General features: G+C 36.0%; 1 protein-coding gene across 1 annotated transcript in view; it reads right to left on the reverse strand.

The window, feature by feature from the left end:
• Positions 1-343: 343 nt before the first annotated feature.
• The window catches only part of CHSY3 (chondroitin sulfate synthase 3), a 281,442-nt gene continuing 258,433 nt past the window's right edge, over positions 344-23,352 (reverse strand). Inside the window, exon 3 of the mRNA XM_019422108.2 lies at positions 344-2,749. Within this exon, the coding sequence (XP_019277653.2) occupies positions 1,187-2,749 (1,563 nt within the window). The 3' untranslated portion in view covers positions 344-1,186. The remainder of the gene's footprint in view (positions 2,750-23,352) is intronic.

A 23,352-nucleotide genomic window follows, 5' to 3' on the forward strand; every position in this document is an offset into this window, starting at 1 on the left:
AAAGAAAACGAGAGTGTAGAACAATATGTACAATATGCTACATTTTGTGAGAACCCAAATTAACCCCAATTAAAGGCAGTTTCTGACCTGTTCTTGGTTCAGTTTGATCACAAAGCTGAAGAGATTGAGGAAGAATGCTTCTCCTGGAATGTAAGTTACTGAATAAAGAAGCCACTCATTTTAATCAGTTGTGAAGGCCAGGATTTAAAGTGTAACAAAACAAACAATATGCCTATAATCCCTTGTTAACTTTTCCAGTCTCTATAATAAGCACATTTTGGTGAGTATGACCCCTAAGAATTACATCAAGTATGACTGAAAGGAAACAACACAAACTTTTCAGTGTTTTTGAAAAAGACTACTGTTATACCTGTGTTTTATTATAAATAACCAGGTTCTGTCATAGTTTATCTTCTTGCCAGCAAATGAAGGACATCGTTTCATAAAGCTTCTAAAATGTACATGAATATTTAATTAAATCATATTTCCTTGAGAAAATAAAGTTCATTCGCATTTATAGCAGACACTTGTGAGGAGTACATAATTGTCAGAAGACCAGGGTAGCCCGTACCGGTTGCTTGTGGAACAAAACTCCTCAATTTTTAAAACTTTTTTTAAAAAATAAACATACAATCATAAGTGTTCATTTACTTTAAAAATTCTAAAGATGAAGAAAATTATTGTCTATATTTTTAAGTCCTTGTATAAATTACAAAACTCAAGTTTATGTTACAGAGTCCCTTCCCCATAGGAAGCATAAAGCACTTTTGTGGTACCTTTCACCAGTAAATATTTGTATCACATTGAATTTAACAAACGAAATAAAAGTCGATATTGCATCTTTAAGCCCCAAGAGAACATTCTTCTAAACTGTCTCTCACGATGAATGAGCTTCAAAAGTCATTTGATTGCCACGATTTAACTCAATCTCGAATAAAGATATATAAAAGTAATACATAATTGACTTCAGTAGAAATCTGAAATATCAGTGAACTGCAGACTCTTCTTGCTTGAGGTCAACAAACACTCTTTGGAAGATAACCAAGAGTAGTTTAAGACCAGGATAACAAAATAAAATTATAACAATAATAATTATAATAATAAAAATAACAATAAAATAAAAATAACAACAACCAACAATGAGGTAAACTCCCCTTTAAAAAGGCAATATGTGTTGCCTGGACTGTCAGGAGAGAGTTCGATTATACCTGACACCCAAATGTTTTTCCAACCAGAGTTCAGCCAGTTGCATGGTTGAGGCAAAAGTACTTGCCTTGGATCCTAAACACATCTTATACTGCTTAGGGTCCAAGTTAGGGTCACAATGGACTGGATGGAAAATATGCACCACTCCTACTTCTTGGCTTCTGAAGGGCCTTAAGCCAGATAGAATGACTTTATTGTAGAGATCTACATCTTCCAGTCCCCAGCCTTGTATTGAGGTATCAAATCCACCTGCACCCAGCAGATCACTTTTATAAATACAGGTAATTCCATAGCCATAGTCTCTCCAAAATCCAGTCTTCTTTGAGAAGACAAAGTCATCATCAGTGGGAGGATTTCCCCCATTGGTTACCTTTGGGTCATACTGGCTAAAGATGATGGGGTAGTACACCTGTTGTCCCTGAATTGTATTGTCTCTACATCGTTGGAGAAAGTCTCCTCTGAAGATCAAGTCAACATCACAAAATAGCAGCAAAGTATCATTGTCAAACTGGGAAGAAGCCATTTCAAGACCAAGACCTCTGGAAAACTCTCCCTTCATTGGGATCAGGGTCATTTCTGCTTTAGGGTACTTATTCTGATATTCCTTTATCAGCTCAATATGCTTGTTGGAATCTTGGCCAGAATCCCTACTGAAAAGGGTGATGACCAGCTTTACATTCTGCTTTGGAATAAGACAAGTTTTTTCAAAGTTGTCCATGAATCGCAAGAAAATGTCATACCTTCCAATGAGAGGAACAAGAAGGTGTATTTTCTTTTCATTGTGCCCTCCCATGTCTTTGGCACCTTGAAAAGAAGATAGTATCTTTAAAGAATTAGATATAAAGGAGAACGACTGAGTGTCACTGTTAATGCTCTCAACAAGCCTGTTGACATCTAGCTCTTCAGTTTCTCTAAAGAAAGGCTTGCTGAACAACTGCTGAAGATAGGCATGACGTCTCACTGGCACAGTCAGTTTCCTCCCCTTGTGTCTTTTATATAAGAGGAGTAAATCCAAAATGTACTCCACCCCATGCATGGGGTCAACCCTGCGGTAGCCATACTGAATTTCCTTGAAGTCAATGAGCCGTCCCCTACTCTTGGCATTTTCATTGATCATCTCCATCACCTGTAGGACTGTGTCATCCAGTGCTGTTCTTAGGATGCTGTTGATGCTCTGTCGAGGAGGCTGGTTCTCAGATGCTGAGTAAAGGAGCTTCCCTGTCAGGAACTCCCATTCTATCACTTCATCTCTCTCCCGAGGCTGGAAGTGGTTGAAAGAAGGCATCACTCCCAGCTGCTGGTCCTCTTTACTCACTTCACTGTTACTGAGCTTGCTCATCAGAGCACTCTCCCGGTGGAGCTGGATGGTGCGGTAGCGAAGTTCAGAAATTTTGCGGCTGAGCATGTAATTGTGAAGCCTGTATTGGTAGGCAGGCCTTTTGTTGGGATGCAGTGTTATGGCTGCATGGATTTTGCTGTTGTGAAGGTCCTGGATATAACCCTTCCGATTATGTTCGTAATTTTCATGGAACAGTTGTTGCATCTGAAAAGTAAAAGAAATCAAGAAGTTACAATAAATTTAAAAATTAATAAAGCAATAAGTGAAAACCTTTAAACTTAAATTAAAATATTTAATGAAATTAGTTAGAAAATGAATTGTCAAATTTATATATAAAAGAAATGAAAACAGTTTTAAAATGTCAAATTCACACGCTCAAACACTGTAACCTAACCTCCCGTTCCATACCTATACTGCACACTAAAGTCCAGCTGTGTATTCCAAAGTAAAGAATCTTTGTCCTTCTATTCCTTTTGAAGTCAACCCAAAACATCAAAGAAAATATGAATTGAATATATCCAAAACCCATAAAGGATCATTGTGAGGGAGAGGCAGTGTGGATAGATCATGGGCTTTACAAAATAGAGGGTTAACCTTGAGGAGTAAACCCCATGACTTGTTGCTTGGAATGGCCATACCAGCCCCAAAGGAGACCTAAGTTTTATTGAGCATTCTGGTATACCATGTTTACAGAGTAAGTTCTTTTTTTCTTAATTTGCTTTAATGCTTATTTATTTTTGAGAGAGAGCATGTATGTGTGCATGAGTGGGAGAGGGGCAGAGAGAGAGAGATAAAGGGTCTGAAGCAGGCCCCAAGCTGACAGTAGAGACACCGATGTGGGGCTTGAACTCACGAACTGCGAGATCATGACCTGAGCTGAATGAAGTCAGACGCCCAACTGAGTGAGCCACCCAGGAACCCTCGGAGTAAGTTCTCGTTAAGGTAATGTGGAACAGAAATTATATTGATCTACACTACTGATCTAAAGGATCATGTCCCAAATTAGACATGTTTCACATCCTTACGAGCCAGAAGGTTTCTATGCTTGTGTATGACAAGTTCACTACTTCAAATAGAAACAAAATGAGGAAAAATCTAGAGTTATGAGATCATACTGCAAACTGCCAGCTGACTCTTTCTTCTCTGTCAATAAAGAAACCTCCATTACACTCGTGCAAGAGAAGTACCAGTGGAGAAGGAAAAGGAGGGGGCGGAGGAAGAACAGAAGGAGAACTACCAGTGGCAGCATCGACAGGAGATAGCTGTAAGTATATTGATGAATAAAGAGGAAAAGAATATTGCAAACTTATGAATACATATCTAAAGCAAGTGAAAATTATAGACAAGTCAAAGAAATTAAAAAAAATACAATCTCTATAAATAAGAATTCAAGAAATAGATACATGAGCTTAAAGAAAAGAACTAAAATGAAAGATAATCACATTACAAGAACCCAAGAAAGAGATTTGTGGAAAACTCAGGAGAAAGATACTTGAGAAAATTTAGCCGAATAATGGAAACATAAAAGAGGGGATAAAAAGTTTGGAGATATAAGTCTTTGTGTATACATGCATACACATATATAAATATAAATATTTATATGCATTTAAACGCTTGAATATATGTTCAGTACACATAGATATACATTTAAGATAAAATTATATATGTGAAATATACCTGAGGGACATGTTTCCCTTAAAATAGAGGCAGATATATATCTATGTGTCATTAGGCCAAGAGAAAAAAAGAGAAGAATGAACAAACAAAACCCACTTTGGCTCTAAGTGGGAAAAGAACAAGTCTTGTCACAACATTTTCCATAGCAACATCAGTGCTGAAAAACAGTAGAGTACAGCCTAGGAAGACCCCAAGGAAGCAAATTAATGACTAATTATTTTTTAGTCAGTCAAGCTAGGGGCTCAAGTTTACTGCAAAAAATAACTAGCTCCTAACTTGTAAAAGAACTTGTGGCAGAATAGCAGTGATAAATTCTCTGATGCTCCTCCCATCGAGAGACGGGTCTTTGTCCCTTTCTCTTGGACCCCAGTGATTCTGTCACTACTTTAATTAAGAGACCACACTAGAAACAACACTGCACCCGTTTCTAGATTGGCAGCTTCCACTTCTTGTCTGTTGGAACTCCCACTCTGCAGAAGCCAACTGCCAAGTCACAAGTCTGAGTTAGTTTCCTTGTTTCAGGCCAGGATCTTCAGTAAAACGTGGTATAGCACAACCTTGTTCTGATCCCAGACTCAGAGAACAAGTTGTCATTTTCTCTCTTTAAGACATTAAGTAAGTTCCTTTCTATTTCTAGTTTGGTAAGAGCTTTCATCATGAATGACATTTCAAGTTGATCCAAGGTTTTTTTTCCTGCATCCATTGAGAAGACTGTGTGATATCTTTCTTTCTTTCTTTCTTTCTTTCTTTCTTTCTTTCTTTCTTTCTTTCTTTCTTCTGTTATGGTGAATCACTAATTGAAATTCCAATATTAAACAACCATTTTATCCACTGACTAAACCCATCATCATCCTGATATATCATCCTCTTTATATACAGCTGGATTATATTTGCAAATGTTTGTTCAAAATATACTGTGAAATACCAATTCTCAATTTGATATATAGGTTCAATGCAATTCAATACAAATCCCACCCTTTATTAAAAAGAAAATGTTGCTCTTGATATTAACAGGATGATTCTAAAATTTACACAGAAATGAGGGGTGCCTGGTTAACTCAGTCAGTTAAGCATCCGACTTTGGCTCAGGTCATGATCTCACTGTTCGTGAGTTCCAGCCCCACATCGGGCTCACTGCTGACAACTCAGAGGATTTGGATTCTGTGCTTTGGATTCTGTGTTTCTCCCTCTCTCTTCCCCTCCCCTGCTCATGCTCTGTCTCTCTCTATTTCTCTCAAAAATTAATAAACATTTAAAAAACAATAAAAATATAAAATTTATAGAGAAATGAAAAGCCAAGTATATTCATGACAACGTTAAAAAAAGATATACTGCAGATTAAAAAGTTATAGAAATTTAGACAGTATGATCCTGATACAAAGATAAACAAATAGAACAAAAGACCAAAATAATCCATAAATAAACCTACCACATGATTTACAATATCAGATAATTTACAACAAATAAAGACACTGAAGAGTGGAGAAAGGATGGTCTTTTCTGTCAATAATGCAAGGATAGTTGGATATTCATGTGGAAAAAAGGAAAAACTGGTCCCTTTCCTCCCCCTGCCCCCACATGGAAAATATATGCCAGATGGATTGTTGTTATAAATATAAAAGTTTACCCAATAAAATATCTGCATGACTTTTGACTGTGTGAAGAACTCTTAAATATGACACAAGGTACCAACTATAAAAACAGATTGATGAACTGGACTACATTAAAATTAATAATTCTGTTCCTCAAAAACATCATTATAAGATTATAAAGGGTAAATTATGTACATTTGAAAAAAAAAAGAATTCACACACACATACACACACACACACACACACACACACAAACATACACACACAGAGGTAAACTACAGAATGGGAGAAGTCATTTTTTAACAGATCATACCAAAAGGACTAATACCCAGAATATGTAATAAACGTATACAAATTAGTAAGCAAGAAGGACAAACCCAGCTGAAAAATGGAAAAAAAAAAAAAAAAAAAAACAAACCCTTAATGGGCACTTCACAAAAGAGAATATGCAAATGCACAATTAACATACAAAAACATTCTCTATCTCATTCATCATCAGAGTAATGCAATTTAAAGTAATGATGTGATAACATTACAGACCTATAAGAATGGCTAAAACTAATCACACTGATAATGTATTGTTAGGATTTGGAACTCTCATACATGTGTGATGAGGTTGTAACTTGGTTCAACCAGTATGGAAAACGTATCAAGTAAAATGACCCCACACATTTCCTATGACTCAGTAATTCTACTCTTAGGTATATACCCAATATAAATACAACCATCCATACACCTAAAATATATATATAAAAATTTTCATAGAAGCATTATTCAAAATACTCCCAACTGAAACCAACCCAAATGTGTATCAAGAGTAGCATAAATTAATGTCATATATTCATATAATAACAAATAAAACATCAATTAAAATAAATATACTACTACAACAATGGAATTCAGACACAGGTAAAGCTAACCTGTACTATTAGCTGTTAGAATAGTAATAAAAATTCAAGAAAGAGGACAGGGAGCTGTTAATGTTCTATTTGTCGATCTAGCTCATGGTGACATGTACATATTCTATTTGTGAGCATTCATTGAAATATTACTTAAGATATGTTTGTCTGTTATATTCCAATTAATAAAATATCTTATTTTGAAACTGTGATATACATGTATGTAGAATTAGGTAGGATTTTCTGATATGTATGTACATAAACATGTGTGGATGTGTGGCTGGAGGGGAGGAAAAGAGGGTGGGGAAGACAGAGAGACAGAAAGAGAGAGAGAATATAACTCATAGAAGTTTTCCTATAGAAGGTCACCTAAAAGGGGTAGGACCCATACTATAGGAGATTCTTTATCTCCAGTAAAACTGAGATACTCAGATTTTCAAATCACCATCATATGACTTCGAAGAATATAACAGCAGATATTTTGAGAAGGATTTTGGACTTAACTCAAGACATAGTTTAACTGCATCCATTTTCTTTTCTCAAAACACATGATAATTTTTATTTAACATTCTGATTGATGATAAATCAAACTGAATCCATAATTTACAGTGAGCTGTTGTATCTCTACTTCTGTGGTATTAATATTTTATACCTGAAATTGCTTTCAATATTTTACTGTATTTAACTTTCCATGCTTTTTTTTTTGTTTGTATGCAAGAACTCAAAAAAAATATTTCTGATCATATATGAAAGACTAATTATACCATCTGTAAAAGGTATTGGCTATATGAAACTATTCTTTCTTAAGGCGTGCTTTACAGTACTGAGAAGAAGGGGCAATGTTAAATTAAACAGGAAACAATGTTCAGAGGCCAACTGGGAAATTGCTGACTTAATCTTGCTCTTTTAGTGCTATTAAAGTGATTAATACAGCACAATTTGATAAAGGTGACATTTTGTTATAGAACAAATACTATCTAAGTATTGAAATGTTTAACTAACTCATATCACTCACATCATTATAGCCCAAGCTGTTTCCATGGTGCTTATCTTTCTAATGTAATCCTTTGCAGAAATATTACAAATAGACAAAGACCATGATGGAGGCAATCCTTGGAAACCATGTATTCAGACACATTCCAGGAAGTACAGTAATGATGAAAGTATCTTGAATTCGTGCCACATTTTCCATGAAGAAACATAGAACATATCCAAATTTCCTATTTTTATATGTAGGGAGGAGGTCCAAGCTATACAGCATAAATGTGAGAACATTTAAGAACCTGGCTATGCAGTTAGCCAGATTGGGATTTGAAGACTGGCTCTACCTTTCTAAGCCATTTCCTAGCCAACCTGTCTAAATCTCAGCCTCCCAATCTATAAAAGAGAAAATGTTAACTGCCACACTGTATATTAAAATGTTGCTCTATAAGAAAAATATATACACAATGCTTAACATTGTGTCTGGCATATGGAAAACACTCAGTAAATGGCAACTGTACATAAGTAACAGTTCAAGGATTTGCCAATCTCCTCCTGAGGCTGTTCTTTTTAGTTAGGAATTTTCAGAGAAGGAGAGTGGCACCCTTTCATTGGCTTGCCTCATCTTTGCTCATCTCTGGAAACGCTTGGAAATAGTTACAATTTGGCTGCATACACTCAGTGCTTCAATACATCTAACATGCCACTGAGGCATCCTCTCCCAACAAGAGTCCTCCTAACAAAAGATAAGTTGTTGAGGAAATTTCAGGAAACCAAGGTTCATGCTTAAGTGATTTAACCCTGAGTCAACTGAGATATAAGAGATCACAACTACAACCAGAATGAACAGCTGGTTTTATTATTTATCACATTAAATTGTGAATGTAGCAAAATGGTTTTAAGAAAAAGTATAAAATTTACTTTTAAAATTATATTAGCTTGTTTGAAATAATTCAGGAACTCCAATACATACGGGCTGCTGCTTCTTTCTAGAACTTCCAATTGATTTCTCGCTACTTCCAGAGATTGATACGGGAAGGGGAAAAGCATTCCACACCAACAAAATCACAGCAACAATTAACATCAGTGGGTCCTGACAGACCCCAGTGCTTCAACTGTCCCCTCCAACAAATCTCACTCTCTGATAAGAACATTACCTAAGAAGCTATAGAAAACTCTATTATAAAAATCAGAGAGAAGAATAGATGCCAAGATACAGTTGTATATTATTATTAGTCTCCTACTATATTAACCTTCCATTTCCCCCTTAGATTTATGAATAATGAAAACATAGCATAGATAATTTTTGGAATGATCATAGTCATATCAGTAAAGGACTTCCATATCAGCAAATACATTTTCAAAGAAACAGTAAGGGTTTGACTGCAAATAGGCACAACAAAGTCGCTTTTGGAGCATCGCAATGTTCAGAAAACTAGACTTGTCAATGGTTGCACAACTGTATAAATTTACTATTACTAATCTGTACATGTACAGGGGAGACTTTGGTAGAATGTACATTAGACCTCGATAAGACTATTTTTAAAAGACATAGCAAATATTAAAAATCATATACAGCCAACTCCATCTTTAAAAAGCAAAAAGACCAGAACAGTATGTAGTCACCAAAATATGTGTAAGTTTTCCAAAAGCTGAGATTGAGCAGGGGCATCTGGAAGCAACTGGGGACAAAAGGCCAAACATAGCAATGTCAGGGGCAAAAGGGTTCAAAGGACAGTAGATGTCTGAAATAACCAGGAAAGACAGCTGCCTGACAATGTAAGGTATCAAACCTACTCTGTGTAGACAATTATGGGTGTAGGAGCTGAGGTGACTGGGGAGGGCCGAATAAGCCCTGGATGGAAACGGTTTGTTTCAGAGAAGAGAAGGAGCTACAGACGTCAAAGAATTAAGTCATGAAGTCATGTTTAAAAAAAAATTTTTTTAAGTTTATTTATGTATTTTGAGAGCAAGCACATGAGCTTGAGCCAGGGAGGGGGAGAGAGAGGTGGAGAGGAAGAATCCCCAGTAGGCTCTGCGTCCTCAGGGCAGAACCTGAAGAAGGGCGTGGACTCATGAACTGTGAGATCACGACCTGAGCAAAAGTCAGGTCACTTAACAAAAGTAACGACACTTAACTGACTGAGCCACCCAGGTGCCCCTAAGCCATGTTTTCAAGAAGCAAGTTTACCGTGAGGTAGTAGAGAGGACCAAAGCCTTTTCTCCATTGAAATCAGTAAGCCTAGAACACTAACAAGCATCCCTGCCCAAATATCTATGGTGAAGAGCTTGTCCAGGGAAAAGGAATTTTTCCAGGGATAAGTATGTTTTCCAAAAAAGGAACACAGTACACATTACCCCAAAGTTCCCATATTAAAAAACAAACAAACAAACACTAGATGAAAAACTAGCCTCTGCCCTCTCCTCCACACAGCCTACTGAAAAACAGAAGCCATGGAACTGAGGGAAACATTAAGCAAGTGCTTTAAAAACATAAGAAACAATTTCCTCTATCTTTGAAAACAACAAAGGAGAAATAAAATATCTCAGAGATGTGACAGGGAGACGAAATGTCAGTTCACAGAACTAAGAAAGAAAGAAAGCTTAAAAAGTAAACTATCACATATATGAAAAAATCAGGAGGAAAGGAAAAGAAGAGACATCATGGGGAGTTCAGTAAGGGACAGAAAAGATAGAAAGTAGGAAAGCTTAGGGGTGTCTTGCTGGTTCAAGTCGGTGGAGAGTGCAACTCGCTCTCGAGTTTGTGAGTTTGAGCCCCTGTGGGGTACAGAGATCACGAAAAATAAAATCTTAGGGGCACCTGGGTGGCTCTGTTGGTTAAGTGACCAACTCTTGATTTTTGCTTCAGGCCATGATCTCACAGTCTGTGAGTTTGAGCCCCACAGTGAGCGCAGAGCCTGCTTGGGATTCTCCCTCTCTCTCCGCCCCTCCCTCCCTTGGTTGCTCTCTCTCAAAATAAATAAACATTTAAAGAAAAGCAAAATCTTTTTTAAAAAAAGTAGGAAAGCTTAAAAAATGGAATAGAAATAGTTACAAAGGATTAGAGAAATTAACATACCTAGAAGAGTACTAGGTATATAGTAATTGCCATTAACAAGAGTATTAATAATCGTTAGGTATTATTCCTGTAGTTATTTGTTTTTATTATTATTAGTGTAGGTATTGAAAAAGTGAGCAAATGAGAATGGCCTTAAGTTTTCCTTAAAAATTAATTCAAGTATGCTCAGTGTAGCCATCATTTAAAACTAAAAAGCTAAATTGTCTTTATGAGGTCTCTGTCGAAACAAAGGAGAACGTGAAGGCCATGCCATTATCAGAAACCTGTTCATGAACATCTTTCCTGTTCTCTATTAAGAACGTGGCTGCATTAATTTTTTCTCCTCCAAGGAGAAAATTTCCTTACTTTGTGTAAAGAGGCTCTTTCAATTTAGTGCAAATTCTTTTGTTCTCCTTATCCTGCTCCATTTTTTGTTATAAGAAAGGATCTTCTAACTTAGAAAATTTTCTTTGACTCTCTTCCTACAAATGAGATTAAGGAGAATTTGTAGGAGAAAAAAAAGTCATTCTTGTTCTAGGAAGTACAGACTCTCTGTAAATCAGAATAATGTAGGGATGTGAACAAGAAATAATAAATCATTAAAGTGGTATAAAATATAATGGCAAACGTGTACCTAAGAGTTGGTTAATTTGCTTTGCAAATGTTTAAACTCATTTTATTCTCTATGATGTAGTGATGCAATACTACATAACTAAATGAGGAGTCTTATTACCCTCAATGAAAATGCCTTATGATCTTTATTTTATAAAACCAGTAAATATGAAGGTTATAGGCAAAATAGTGGATTTTCAAATTAACACTATTATTTTCCCTCAATTATTGTCTTCAAATATTAATAGTAAAGTTCTTACAGTATGTCCTACTTCTCCAGTGATAATGCCATAATGAAAACTGTACCCAATTCTAAATATTAAAGAGAAGAAATGAGTTTGGTAAAAATAAATATTCATATATCATTCTCTAATCATACAGTGAATGACAAAAATCTTAAAGGGTACAGCTTGGATAAGTTGTTGAATGCAAAGTTTTTATTCTTATTTTTATTTAAAAACATTTTTAAAAGTAAGTTTTTATTGGGGCGTCTGGGTGGCTCAGTCAGTTAAGCACTGACATCAGCTCAGGTCATGATCTCGCGGTTTGTGGGTTTGAGCCCTGCGTTGGGCTCTGTGCTGACAGCTGGGAGCCTGGAGCCTGTTTTGGATGCTATGTCTCCCTCTCTCTTTCTGTCCCTCCGCCACTCATGCTCTGTCTCTCTCTCTCTCAAAAATGAATAAATGTCAAAAAAAAATTTTTTTAAGTTTTTACTTTTATTTATTTTTATTTGAAAAAAAATTTTTTTAAATAAGCTTCACATCCAGTAGGGAGCCCAAGGTGGGGCTTGAACTCACAACCCTGAGAGCAAAACTTGAGCTGAGATCAAGAGTCAGGCACCTAGTCTGACTAGTTTAGTTAGTAAGATCTAGTTTAAATATAAGATATGCTCTTCCTCATATCATCTTTATATGTTTGTCACATAAAGTTAAGAGCATTATTTTGCTACTAAGATAAATAAAAATAATAGCATCTTGGAAATAGCCACATCTAATCCACATACTCTAAAAATTCAATGTACAACATGTGATAAAATTGCATGGAACTAAAGACACGTGTGTGTACATACCCACACATACCCACACACAAAAATAAATGCCAGGAAAATTGCAGCAATCTGAATAGGATCCGTGGAATATATCAATGTCAATGTCCTGGTTGTGATATTTAACTACAGTTTTGCAAGGTTTTGCCACGTTAAGGCGCACATGGGATTGGATTTCCTTGCAATACTTTTTTTTTTTTTTTACAGAAGTACACAAATCACCTAATTACCTAAAAGTAACAGGTTTAACTAAAAATCACATGCAAAAAATTTAAAAGAAAATGTAAGGGCATCTGGGTGGCTTGGCCAATAAAGCGTCCTACTCTTGATTTTGGCTCAGGTCATGATGTCACAGTTTGTGGGTTCGAGCCCCTCATCAGGCTCTGTGCTGACAGTGAGGGGCCTGCTTGGGAGTCTCTGTCTCCCTCTCTCTCTGCCCCTCCTATGCTCTCTTTTGCTCTCAAAAATAACTAAATAAACATTAAAAAATTTTGTCACATTTCTTTTTTTTAAATCACCCCCAAAGGATACTGAAAATAGCAAGTGTTGAAAACTTGTAGTTCAAAGAATGCAGATGTGATGGTGCCTTTTTTTTTTATTTTTGGTAAGCCAATGGTCTAAATGAATTTGAGTTTAAAAAATGTTAAGTGAGCAGTGCATTTTCTAGCTATTGTCAGTCTCATAGAGTTTCTTTATGTTTCCTTCATGAATTTCAGTTGCCAGAGGGTATCTGAGTTCTTGGATATCATTTTCTTGTAACTTTTAAAAAATGTTTACTTATTTTTGAGAGAGAGAGAGAGAGAGAGAATGAACAGGGGAGGGGCAGAGAGAGAGGGAAACACAGAATCTGAAGCAGGCTCCAGGCTCTGAGCTGTCAGCACAGAGCCCGACGCGGGGCTCGAACTCATGAACTGCAATATCATGACCTGAGCTGAAATCAGACGCTTAACCGAGTGAGCCACCCAGGTGTCCCTGTTGGATATCCTTTTAAAGAAACTTAAAAAATCTTAAAATGTCTTTCCCTGTTGAAATCCTGTCACATGCTACAACATAGATGAAACTGGAAGACATTATGCTAAGTGAAATAAGTCACAAAAAGACAAATTCTTTATGAGTCCACTTATACAAGTACCTAAAGTAGTCAAACTCATAGAAACAGAAAGTAGAAAGGTGATGTCCAGGGGCAGGGTGAGTGGGGAATGGAGAGCTGTTCAATGGGTATAGAGTTTCAGTTTTGCAAGAGGAAAAATTCTAGAGATTTATTGCAAAACAATGTGAATATAGTTGACACTATTGAACTGTACACTTAACCACGATTAAAATGGTTTTAAAAAAAAAGTTCTTTGTTTTTTATTTCACGTGATCCTCACCTTTCCTAAACCAGAATACAAGTCACAGTGTGGCTAATTAATATACTTTGTTATAAATGGCTTACTTCAATTAAGCTTTATTTATGGGCAAGTTGTCTCTCCTGATAGCAAAAAATGGCTCCCGTTGGCCATAGGTACACATTTTATTTTTTTTATTTAAAAAATTTTTTAAAAAATCTTTATTTGTTTTTGAGAGAGTGAGAGAGACAGAGTGAGAGCAGGGGAGGGGCAGAGAGAGAGGGAGACACAGAATCTGAAGCAGGCTCCAGGCTCTGAGCTGTCAGCACAGAGCTGGATGCGGGCCTCGAACCCACCAACCGTGAGATCATGACCTGAGCCAAAGTCGGACACCCAACCGACTGAGCCACCCAGGTGCCCCCACAGGTACACATTTTATACATTATAATTCCACAGTAAGAAAAGCAGACCTTGACACCCACACAAGGGCAGAGAAGTGATAGAGGAAAGACTGAATGCTGTTGACAACAATGAATACAGTACTGAGCTGTACCTCAGGCCAGACTACTGTCAGACTTTCTGGTTTCCAGGGACAGTACTTCCTTCTCTGTTTCAGGTAGTTTAGCTCTGCAGCTTAACTTGCAACCCAAAGAATCTTGTCATAAATGATCTGATAAGTTGCTACATTTTAATTTCAGCTCTGTACTAATGCTCTATATGATTTTCCCCTGTTTAATTAGCTAATTTAATCTTGATTGAAATCCTATGGACAGTCTGTACCATTAAAACTGGTACTCGTCTTCCTGCTACAGTTCATTTTCTTAGCTATGTTAGTTAAAAAAAACAAAAACAAAAACTGTCAGACAACACAGAAAATAGCTTCCAGATACCAATTCTTATATGTAAGTTTTCTCAGCAGTATGTATTCTCTACAGTTTAAAAATACTTCAGACAACACAGAAAATAATCATGTGATATAGATTCCCCAGCAGGGAAATTCTAAACACATACTTTCTAAGGCAAATAGCAAAGAGATTTAAAATCAGAAAGAAACCACTAAGTTAATGAGCTTTCATTTCATAATGGTATCATGGCACATAACCATTTCTTAGTTTTTTTTTTTAATTTTTATTTATTTTTCTTGAGTAGATTCCAAGCCCAATGTGGGGCTCAAACTCATGACCCCAAGATCAAGAGTTTCATGCTCTGCTGAATGAGTCAGCCAGGTGCCTCAAGCATTTGTTAGTTTAAATAAACCCATACACCTTAATTAAAATAAATAAATAAATAAATAAATAAATAAATAAATAAATAAAATAATACTCCAATTAAAATAAATAAAATAATACTGTTATAAATAAAATAATAAATAAAATAATACTCCAATCAAAAACACAAAACTAAACTAATGATAATTTAACTTGGCCGCACATTAATTTGCCTGATTTAGCTTGACTTACCTAAATTTAGCATAAAGATGCTTCCTGATATATAGTTAAGATAATAGTTGATGATTGTTGAAATGTAAACAATTCATTTCCCTTGTAGACATTTTAAAAGTTTTGGTAAATTGTCAAGTAAATGTTCTGTACTCATTCTTTCCTTAAACCTTTTTTTCTACTCACAATTTGTTAGAAGAGGCAAAGAGGAATTTTAAGGCCTTTTCAAGTTGCCACTTTGCAAACACGCACATGACCTTCATTCATGCAATACCAACAAAGTTAACTACTCCCTTCACTGGCGATTTGATTGTCACATCATAAGTAATAATAGACTATCCAAGAGATATAAAAATGCTGATTTGAAGGAGCACATGCACCCCAATGTTTATAGCAGCACTATCAATAACAGCTAAATTATGGAAAGAGCCCAAATGTCCATCGACTGATGAATGGATAACAGTTGCCACAACATTGTGAAAGGCATAAACATAATTAATGAATGTATTGTATCCAGTGGAGGAAATTCATTGACTATTTGATGGCACTGACCATGTATAAAATTATACCTTGATTTTCAAATAAAAAAAGAGAAAATGATCTCTTTTTTTAAGTTCATGGATTTTATTCCAGTTATGAAAGCTTTCAAACTCCGAGTCCTATTTAACTAAAGCTAAAGGCAAAGATTTTCTTTGTTGTTGCTAATTTTTTATTTCCTTTTTTCCTAAATTCAAGCCACCAGTCATTTATCCTAATGAAAGACTTATCATAACTTATCTAATTCTGTCTGAACATCAAGTCATCCACAAATGTAGAAGGTTTAAGAATGGGACAGATAAGGACTGGGGCTGTTAAAATAAAAAAACAGAAGAATGACCAGTCTTGAAAATTCCCTGAGCTGACAAAAGCAGTGTAGGCATACTGTAGGCATCAATTTTGCTTATTTGGCAAGACTAACTTGATCTGGGTCACTTCTTGCTTATGCCCCTGGAAATCATAAGCAAAACTTGAAAGGTTTCCCAAGGTTGATACGAGGTAACCACTGAGCAATTCCTTATCATTTAAAAAAAATCCTAACATTCGACTCAATCACTGAAGAATAAACAGTCACTGCCATCCCACTATATAAGCTGCTTCATAAAAACAGACCACTGAGCCTCTTTGTATGTTTTGGTTTGAGTGCTCCTGGTTTTCACACTGTCTTTTTGGTGTGTGCACAATAAACTTTTACTAATTGCTACTTCTGCTGATTCACTGGTTTTACTTCTGTTATTTCTGAACTTTTGACAGGGCACACTTAACGATATTTTGTCTAAAGAATGACATACACTTCTGTAATTATGGACTTTGGCTACAGGACAATTTTTAGTGATAGTCATTAATATTCCTGTAGTAACCCTCAGGGCAACTTGGAGTGCTGTTTGTAAGAGACTAAAACTTGATGACCTTCCAACAAATAGAAGGAGGGCCATTATACGGCATTCAATGTTAATTGGTTTGTGCAGTGTCTTATGTCAGTAGAAGGTGTATGTTCAAATATAGTTTGAAATGAAAATAAGACATTATATTGTTAAGATTTAGGAGTAAAAACTTCTTATTCATTATGTATAAAATCGACTTCAGCTGCCAGTACATTCAGAATACAGTCTAACTGGATAAATTGGATTAGAGAACACAGCGAACTGGCATGTGCATTGTAGATGCTCAAGAAAGCTAGTGGCATCCATTTGATATAAACATGGAACACATGAGAAAGATAACATAATACATTCTATGACAATTTCTTTTGGTAACTTTCCCTGCCCACACCATTCCTGATTCGGTCCTCCCCAACCTTTTGACTGCCTCTCTTACTTACAGAATAAATGACTCCTTCATCCATTTAAAAATATTCACTGAGTTTCCAAAACGTGTCAGTGGCCATGCATACAGCCACAAAAGAAATATGGTCCCTGTGCTCATGGAGTTAACTGCCTAATGAGGAGACAAGCAGTAAATATATAGATTCATAAGTAGCTGTCTGATTTTGACAGGTGCTCACCGCACTAATTATACCATATTGTATTTGCTGCTTTACTTGACCGTGTGCCTTTCTAGATGGCCTACTCCCAGAGGGTAGCCTGGGTCTAACACTTGATGAAATATTTATAATTAATTTTTAGTAAGTTAACATATTCCACCCCACCAAACAAGTTGGTAACCAAAACAGGGATCAAAACATTTACTGTAAGAACTTTAATTCCCTTCAAGAAAATTCTCAGCATTCCACTTTATTTCCTAGGCCTCTAAATGTTTCCTCAAGTTAAAAAGTAAAATGTAACACAAGACTTCAAATATCTATGTCGTGGATGGCTTGGCACTTATCTTACAGCTTTTATATCTTACTTAAGTAGAGACTCACAGTCCGTACTACCGTACCATGACTGATGGTGGTCATACATCTCTTTACTATTTCCATAATTGATGCAGTCATCCAAGCAGGGAGAAAGGTCGAGGACACCCATCATCATTTCTGCTTTGTGCCACTGGAATGTGAAATGATTGTAGGAAACTAAACTGATTCTAAATCATTGTGGGTTCTGTCACATTAATAATTTCTGCATAAATAAATGAGGTGCTGCTGGGAGACCACAGTTAATGAGAATAAAAGCAATGCTAGAAGAAGGTCTTTCCACCTGTATGGAGACAAGAGTCTTCCCTTCAAGAAACAGAACTGTGGTTTATGTAGGAATTGTTAAAGGACTGTGGAGCTAGGCCTGGCTTTGGGGGACATTTCAATCATTTAAAAGAAAGGAAAAAGAAAAACGAAACTCTACTGTCTTTCTCTGTCATTCTTTTGGCTCATGTTCATGTGTATCTATCTGGGGCTAAAATCCCAGCTTTGCAATTCCAGGCCCAGTTTTGAGATATGTTCTTCCACTTCCAGTGTGATGTACAAATGACAACTTCTAAGACAAGAGGGACTGCTGGACTATTTTCTATATTATATGAAACATGGTTAAAACACTATCTGGCATAGATTAAGTACTCAACAGGTGTCTCTGTATTATTGCTTAGTAAACTTCAGATGTTGAAATTTCTTGCACTCTAAAGCAGATTGCAAAGATAGCCCCATTATCTCTAATTTGTCAGGTTACTAATGAACAACTTTTAGTTATAAATAAAGTTTAAAGACTGTAAGATTGTGTATCCATTTGCCTGTAGGAAGTGACTTGTACTTTTAGATCAGTTCCCAGATCATCAGCTAAAATCTAGAAGTCCACCAATGGGTGACCAACATGGCCTTAACACTCCCTTCAATTTGACTAAACTTTAGACAGACTTTCTCCTGACTACAGGTCCCTGACCTCCCTTTTCTTAGACCCTTTACTTTAGAAACATTGCATACATTCTTCCTCTGCTCCTTTGATGTGGACATCTTCTAGCCTCTCGCCAGCTTTACAACCCAACAATGTCTTTCCCAAGGACCTGGGAACCATTCCTTCGAAATGTAATCAGTGGGAAAGAGCCCCTATCTCCCAGTCTTTGTGGGAAGGGAGGAAGCCCAAGTTCAATGAGCACTCATTAAAAACACAGATGGCCTAATAACATTGACCAACATCCTTGCTAAAGTCCTCCAGTACCTTTTCGTTAGCTCACCCTAGTGCTTAAAAACTCTCCTGCCTTTTATTTCAGCAGTGCTTGAATTCAATCTCTCTTCCATACTGCAATAGTTTTGAATAAAGTGTTTCTCGTGGGTCACTGGCAACACTTGGTGAAACATTGTGTTACAGCCCTTAGATCCCTTGATCTGCTTAAAACTCTGCTCTCATTAGCTTAAAAAAAAAAAAAGAAGAAAAAGAAAGGCTCAAATTAAGATCCTATTCCTTATGGTGTAATCAAGGAGATAAGTAGCACTTCCTTCCAGCTGATTTTATTAACATTAAAGTTTCATGATAAATTATGATGATCCCTAGAGCTAAACACCCAATTAAAATAACATAAGCATGGCAGGATGTCTATTATGATGTTTTTCCTAGAAGAAAATTCCTAATTATAGTGTTGTAGACTTCTGCATGGGCACACACTGCTGTGGGAATGGATGGGAATCACAGCTTTAATTAGCAGGTAGGTGTTTCCAAGATGGTGCTAACTCAGAATAAGTGAAGCCTAATCTTTTAAAAGTCAAGTTTTCTGGAAATGAAAACACAAGGACTTGAGTCATTTTGACCCTGCTAATTACAATAACATTTCCTTACTGCAGACTGGGTATACCTCATCTGTGTTTCTCATATATAAAGTTGTCATAACAGGAAAGTGTAATTTACATTAAAAATTAATAAAATCATTTCTTGGGACCCAGTAAGTGTCACAATACACTCATTACCTTTAGTAAAAGAGTAAAGGATAATCTGGGTTTCACAGCTGCACAGTGATCCTTCAAAATGGGTTAAAAGGAGTTTAAATCTTTGTCCTTCTTGAGAAGATAAAATAAAATAAATGACTTATTTTTAGTCCTAAAAGTCAAAGGTAGAATTCCAAGGAGAAAATGAATGAGAACTCAGGAAAATAACAATGATTAGTATATTCGGTGAGTTAAAAAGCTGTATTTGATAAATAAGAAAACTGTCCACTCCAGATCTCACTAGTTATTGGATTTGTTTTCAACAGTACTGCTCCCAATATTGGACAGCATTTTAAATTTGTCTTACATAATGTTTACAGTGTTCTTTTTAAAAAACAGATCACTTAAAACTTTCATATGAATATCAAATCCAATTTTTTAATGCTTTGTAGGGCTAATGTCAGTGGCGTATTCATTGTGAAAATAGTTCACAAAAAGGCAAATGACTTGGAATCACAATTTAATATATAGGTTATAGGACAGTTAACTATTTATAAGGAAAAACAGGTCCTTGGTGCTTTCCCTACCTCACATCTTATACTGAATACATTATATGCATATATATATATATATGTGTGTGTGTGTGTGTGTGTGTGTGTGTGTGTGTACGTACATATATGTGTATGTATCTCAGATGTATTAAAGACCTAAATCCTGTTAGTACTATACCTACAAAAAGGAAAAATACAAAAAAATAATGGAAAGAAAATGTAGGGAAACATTTACATTTTCTAAGCATGTTTGGAAGTCCTTTTTTTAATCAAAAAATTTTGTTTTTAATGTTTATTTATTTTTGAGAGAGAAAGAGAGAGACAGAGCCTGAGCGAGGGAGGGGCAGAGAGAGAGGGAGACACAGAATCTGAAGGAGGCTCCAGACTCTGAACTGTCAGCACAGAGCCTAGCATGGGGCTCAAACCCATGAACTGTGAGGTCATGACCTGAGCTGAAGTCAGACGCTCAGCTGACTGAGCCACCCAGGCACCCCGGGGAAGTCCTTTTTAAGCAAAAACAAAAGTATAAACAAAAAATATAAATGAAAAATAATAGGTTTTAATAATACAATATTCCCATATCAAAAGCACCATAAATAAAATTAAAAAGCAAACATTAAATTGAGAAAGTGATTTTTGCAACAATGATGCCATGTCAAGAGTTACTATATACTTAATATATCATTAATCTAACTTTGCTTTCCTTTAACCCTCATCATCAAGTCCAATCTGTTTTACGTCCTGTATGTCTCTTGGATCTTGATTCTCTGCTTTACATCTTCAGGACAGCTGCTCTGGTTCAAGATACCAAGAACTTTTTCTGTGTTTATGCAGCAGTCACCTGTCTGTGTCTCATCTGGCCACACTCTAAACAATTCTCCAAGATGCAACACTAGTCATCTTTCCAAGACCCAGATATGATCGTGTGACTCTCCTTTTCCCTAGCAATGAAATCCAGTGCCCTTAGAATAATAATGCTCTTAGAAAAATGCATTCCTCTCCAGCTTTCTCTGTTACCTCTCACCCTCTATGCTTCAGCCATAATGGCTTCTTCTCTCCTTAGTGTCTTTGCACATGCCCTTCCCTTTCCTTGGGATGTTCTCCTACCTGTTAATTCCATTTCTTCTTCTATTTAACTATTACTTAGCTTAACTATCACTGCTTCATGGATCCTTTCTCTGACTAGTTCAGGACTGGTAGATGTTCTTCCGGCACTAGGTACCGTTCTGCTCCACGTATTTAGCACAGTTTTAATGTTACATTGGTTTATTCATCTAAAAATGAATTTGGGAGTTCTCTGAAGGCTAGGACCAGGCCTTCTTATTATTCTATCTCCAGCGCCTAATATGCCATAAATAATGCAGGACCAGGGCTGTGTGGGGATAGGAGCCTTGATGTACATCACATGTCTATGAGGACTTTCCAGATTTTCAGACAAGATACACACTTAAAGATCCAACTAGTGTAAATTTCATCCTTAAGTCCGTGCCTTAAAACCCATCTCAGCACAGTGATATATTGAAAGGGCAAACAATAAATAAAACATATACATAGTAAAACAAAGAAGCCAATATAATTTCTTCTGATTTCCCAGTTCTCTACCTGGTACAATTATTTTTTTTACTGATATGTATACATATATACATATCACTTCAGCAACATCTCAGACTACTTTTTTCTACTTCCCACCATCCTTTTAAAAACATTTTATTTCCTTTTAATGAGTGCTTCCTAATTATCCTTTTTTTTTCTTTCCTTTTTATGGCTTGGATCATGGTTCAAGTCTGAATTATTGCAAACATCCCCATTATGGGATGCAGACATCAAAGAAATCACAAAAGATAAAGATACAAATGAAATTTCATGGATAATTTTGAACATACTAAATCAGAAATTCTGGAGAAAGCAGGAGGACATATTAGCAGTACCCTGGTCCCTCCTCCATTCTGAGCAGCTCTGATGCAAGCTGTTAGATACTAGGTTTGTAAGTAATATTTTACTTGAAAAAAGTTTCTGCAAAAGGTAAAAAAGTGTTTGAAAATCACTCTTCTCAATCACCTGAGATTGCTCTCTCTGCATAGCCCTACCAATTCAAATGCTACTCATCCTTTAATTACAGCTACATTCCTACTATACACATGCATCTTCTATCATTCTAGGACAGGCTTATCTTTCTCAGAGCTCCCTATATCATGCAGTTTGGTGTTTACTATAACATCTGGCTTTCTCATTTTTTCTTCTGTCAATTAGAGATCTATGTATGTATGTATGTATGTATGTATCTATCTATCTATCTATCTATTTACCTAGTTAGTTATTTTCAATCCTCCCCTATCCACAGTTAGGTTGTAAAGTTATTTTGGCAAGGATACTATCTAACAGATTTTACACTGACCTCACTATGACTAGTGTTGAGATGGTTAGGGATAACAAAATCTGATTAAATGATCATGATATTAATGAGGAAGAAAAAAGAAATACATTGTTTTAGGAAAAAAAATATTCTTAGAGAAGAATTTAGAACAAATAAGAGCAGCTCTTTGGGACCCCAAGTTGAGAAATATTCAGAAGTTGAAGGGAAAAAATGCCATGATCCACTGGGAGTGAAACCCATGGGACTGGCATCTGGCATTTATGGTAGGAAATCAAATGCGAAGTTACTCTCTTTCTGCTTAAACATCTTTGTCAAGACAGAACTCCTATGTATGTTTACACGAGTTATCTAAAAAGAAGGAAAAAAATTTAAAAATAAATAAAAAGAAGGGGGTGCTTGGATGGCTCAGTCAGTTAAGCACCCAACTTTGGCTCAGGTTGTGATCTCATGGTTCATGAGTTCGAGCCCTATGTCGAGTTCTCTGCTGTCAGTGCAGAACCCGTTTTGAATCCTCTGTCTCCCTCTCTCCCTGCCCCTCCCCCATGCTTTCTCTCTCTCTCAAAAATAAATAAACATTTAAAAATAAACAAATAAATCAATAAATAGAAGACAAAATTAGCCAAGCACAAAATATACTTTATGTTCATTTTTGACAAATATTTTCCATTTCTCTATAAAATAAAATCATGTATATTACTAATAAGTTTATTCTACCCTTCACACATTAAGTTTTATCTTGAAAAAAAATTATTTTGAGAATAAGAACCAACTCAGATATTCCCTTTATATTTGCTTTCCATGTAATCTTTCCTTAAACTTCCTGATCTTTTTTTTTTTTTTCAGAAGGGTGTAGCTGGCCATTAAGAAGTGCATGATAAATGAATTAAATAATTCATATACCAGAGTGCTGATTTGCACAAGCTGCAC

This window comes from Panthera pardus, unplaced genomic scaffold (genome assembly GCF_024362965.1).
Source record: "Panthera pardus isolate Hobbes unplaced genomic scaffold, ASM2436296v1 HiC_scaffold_2, whole genome shotgun sequence".
NCBI classification, from domain to species: Eukaryota; Metazoa; Chordata; class Mammalia; order Carnivora; family Felidae; genus Panthera; species Panthera pardus.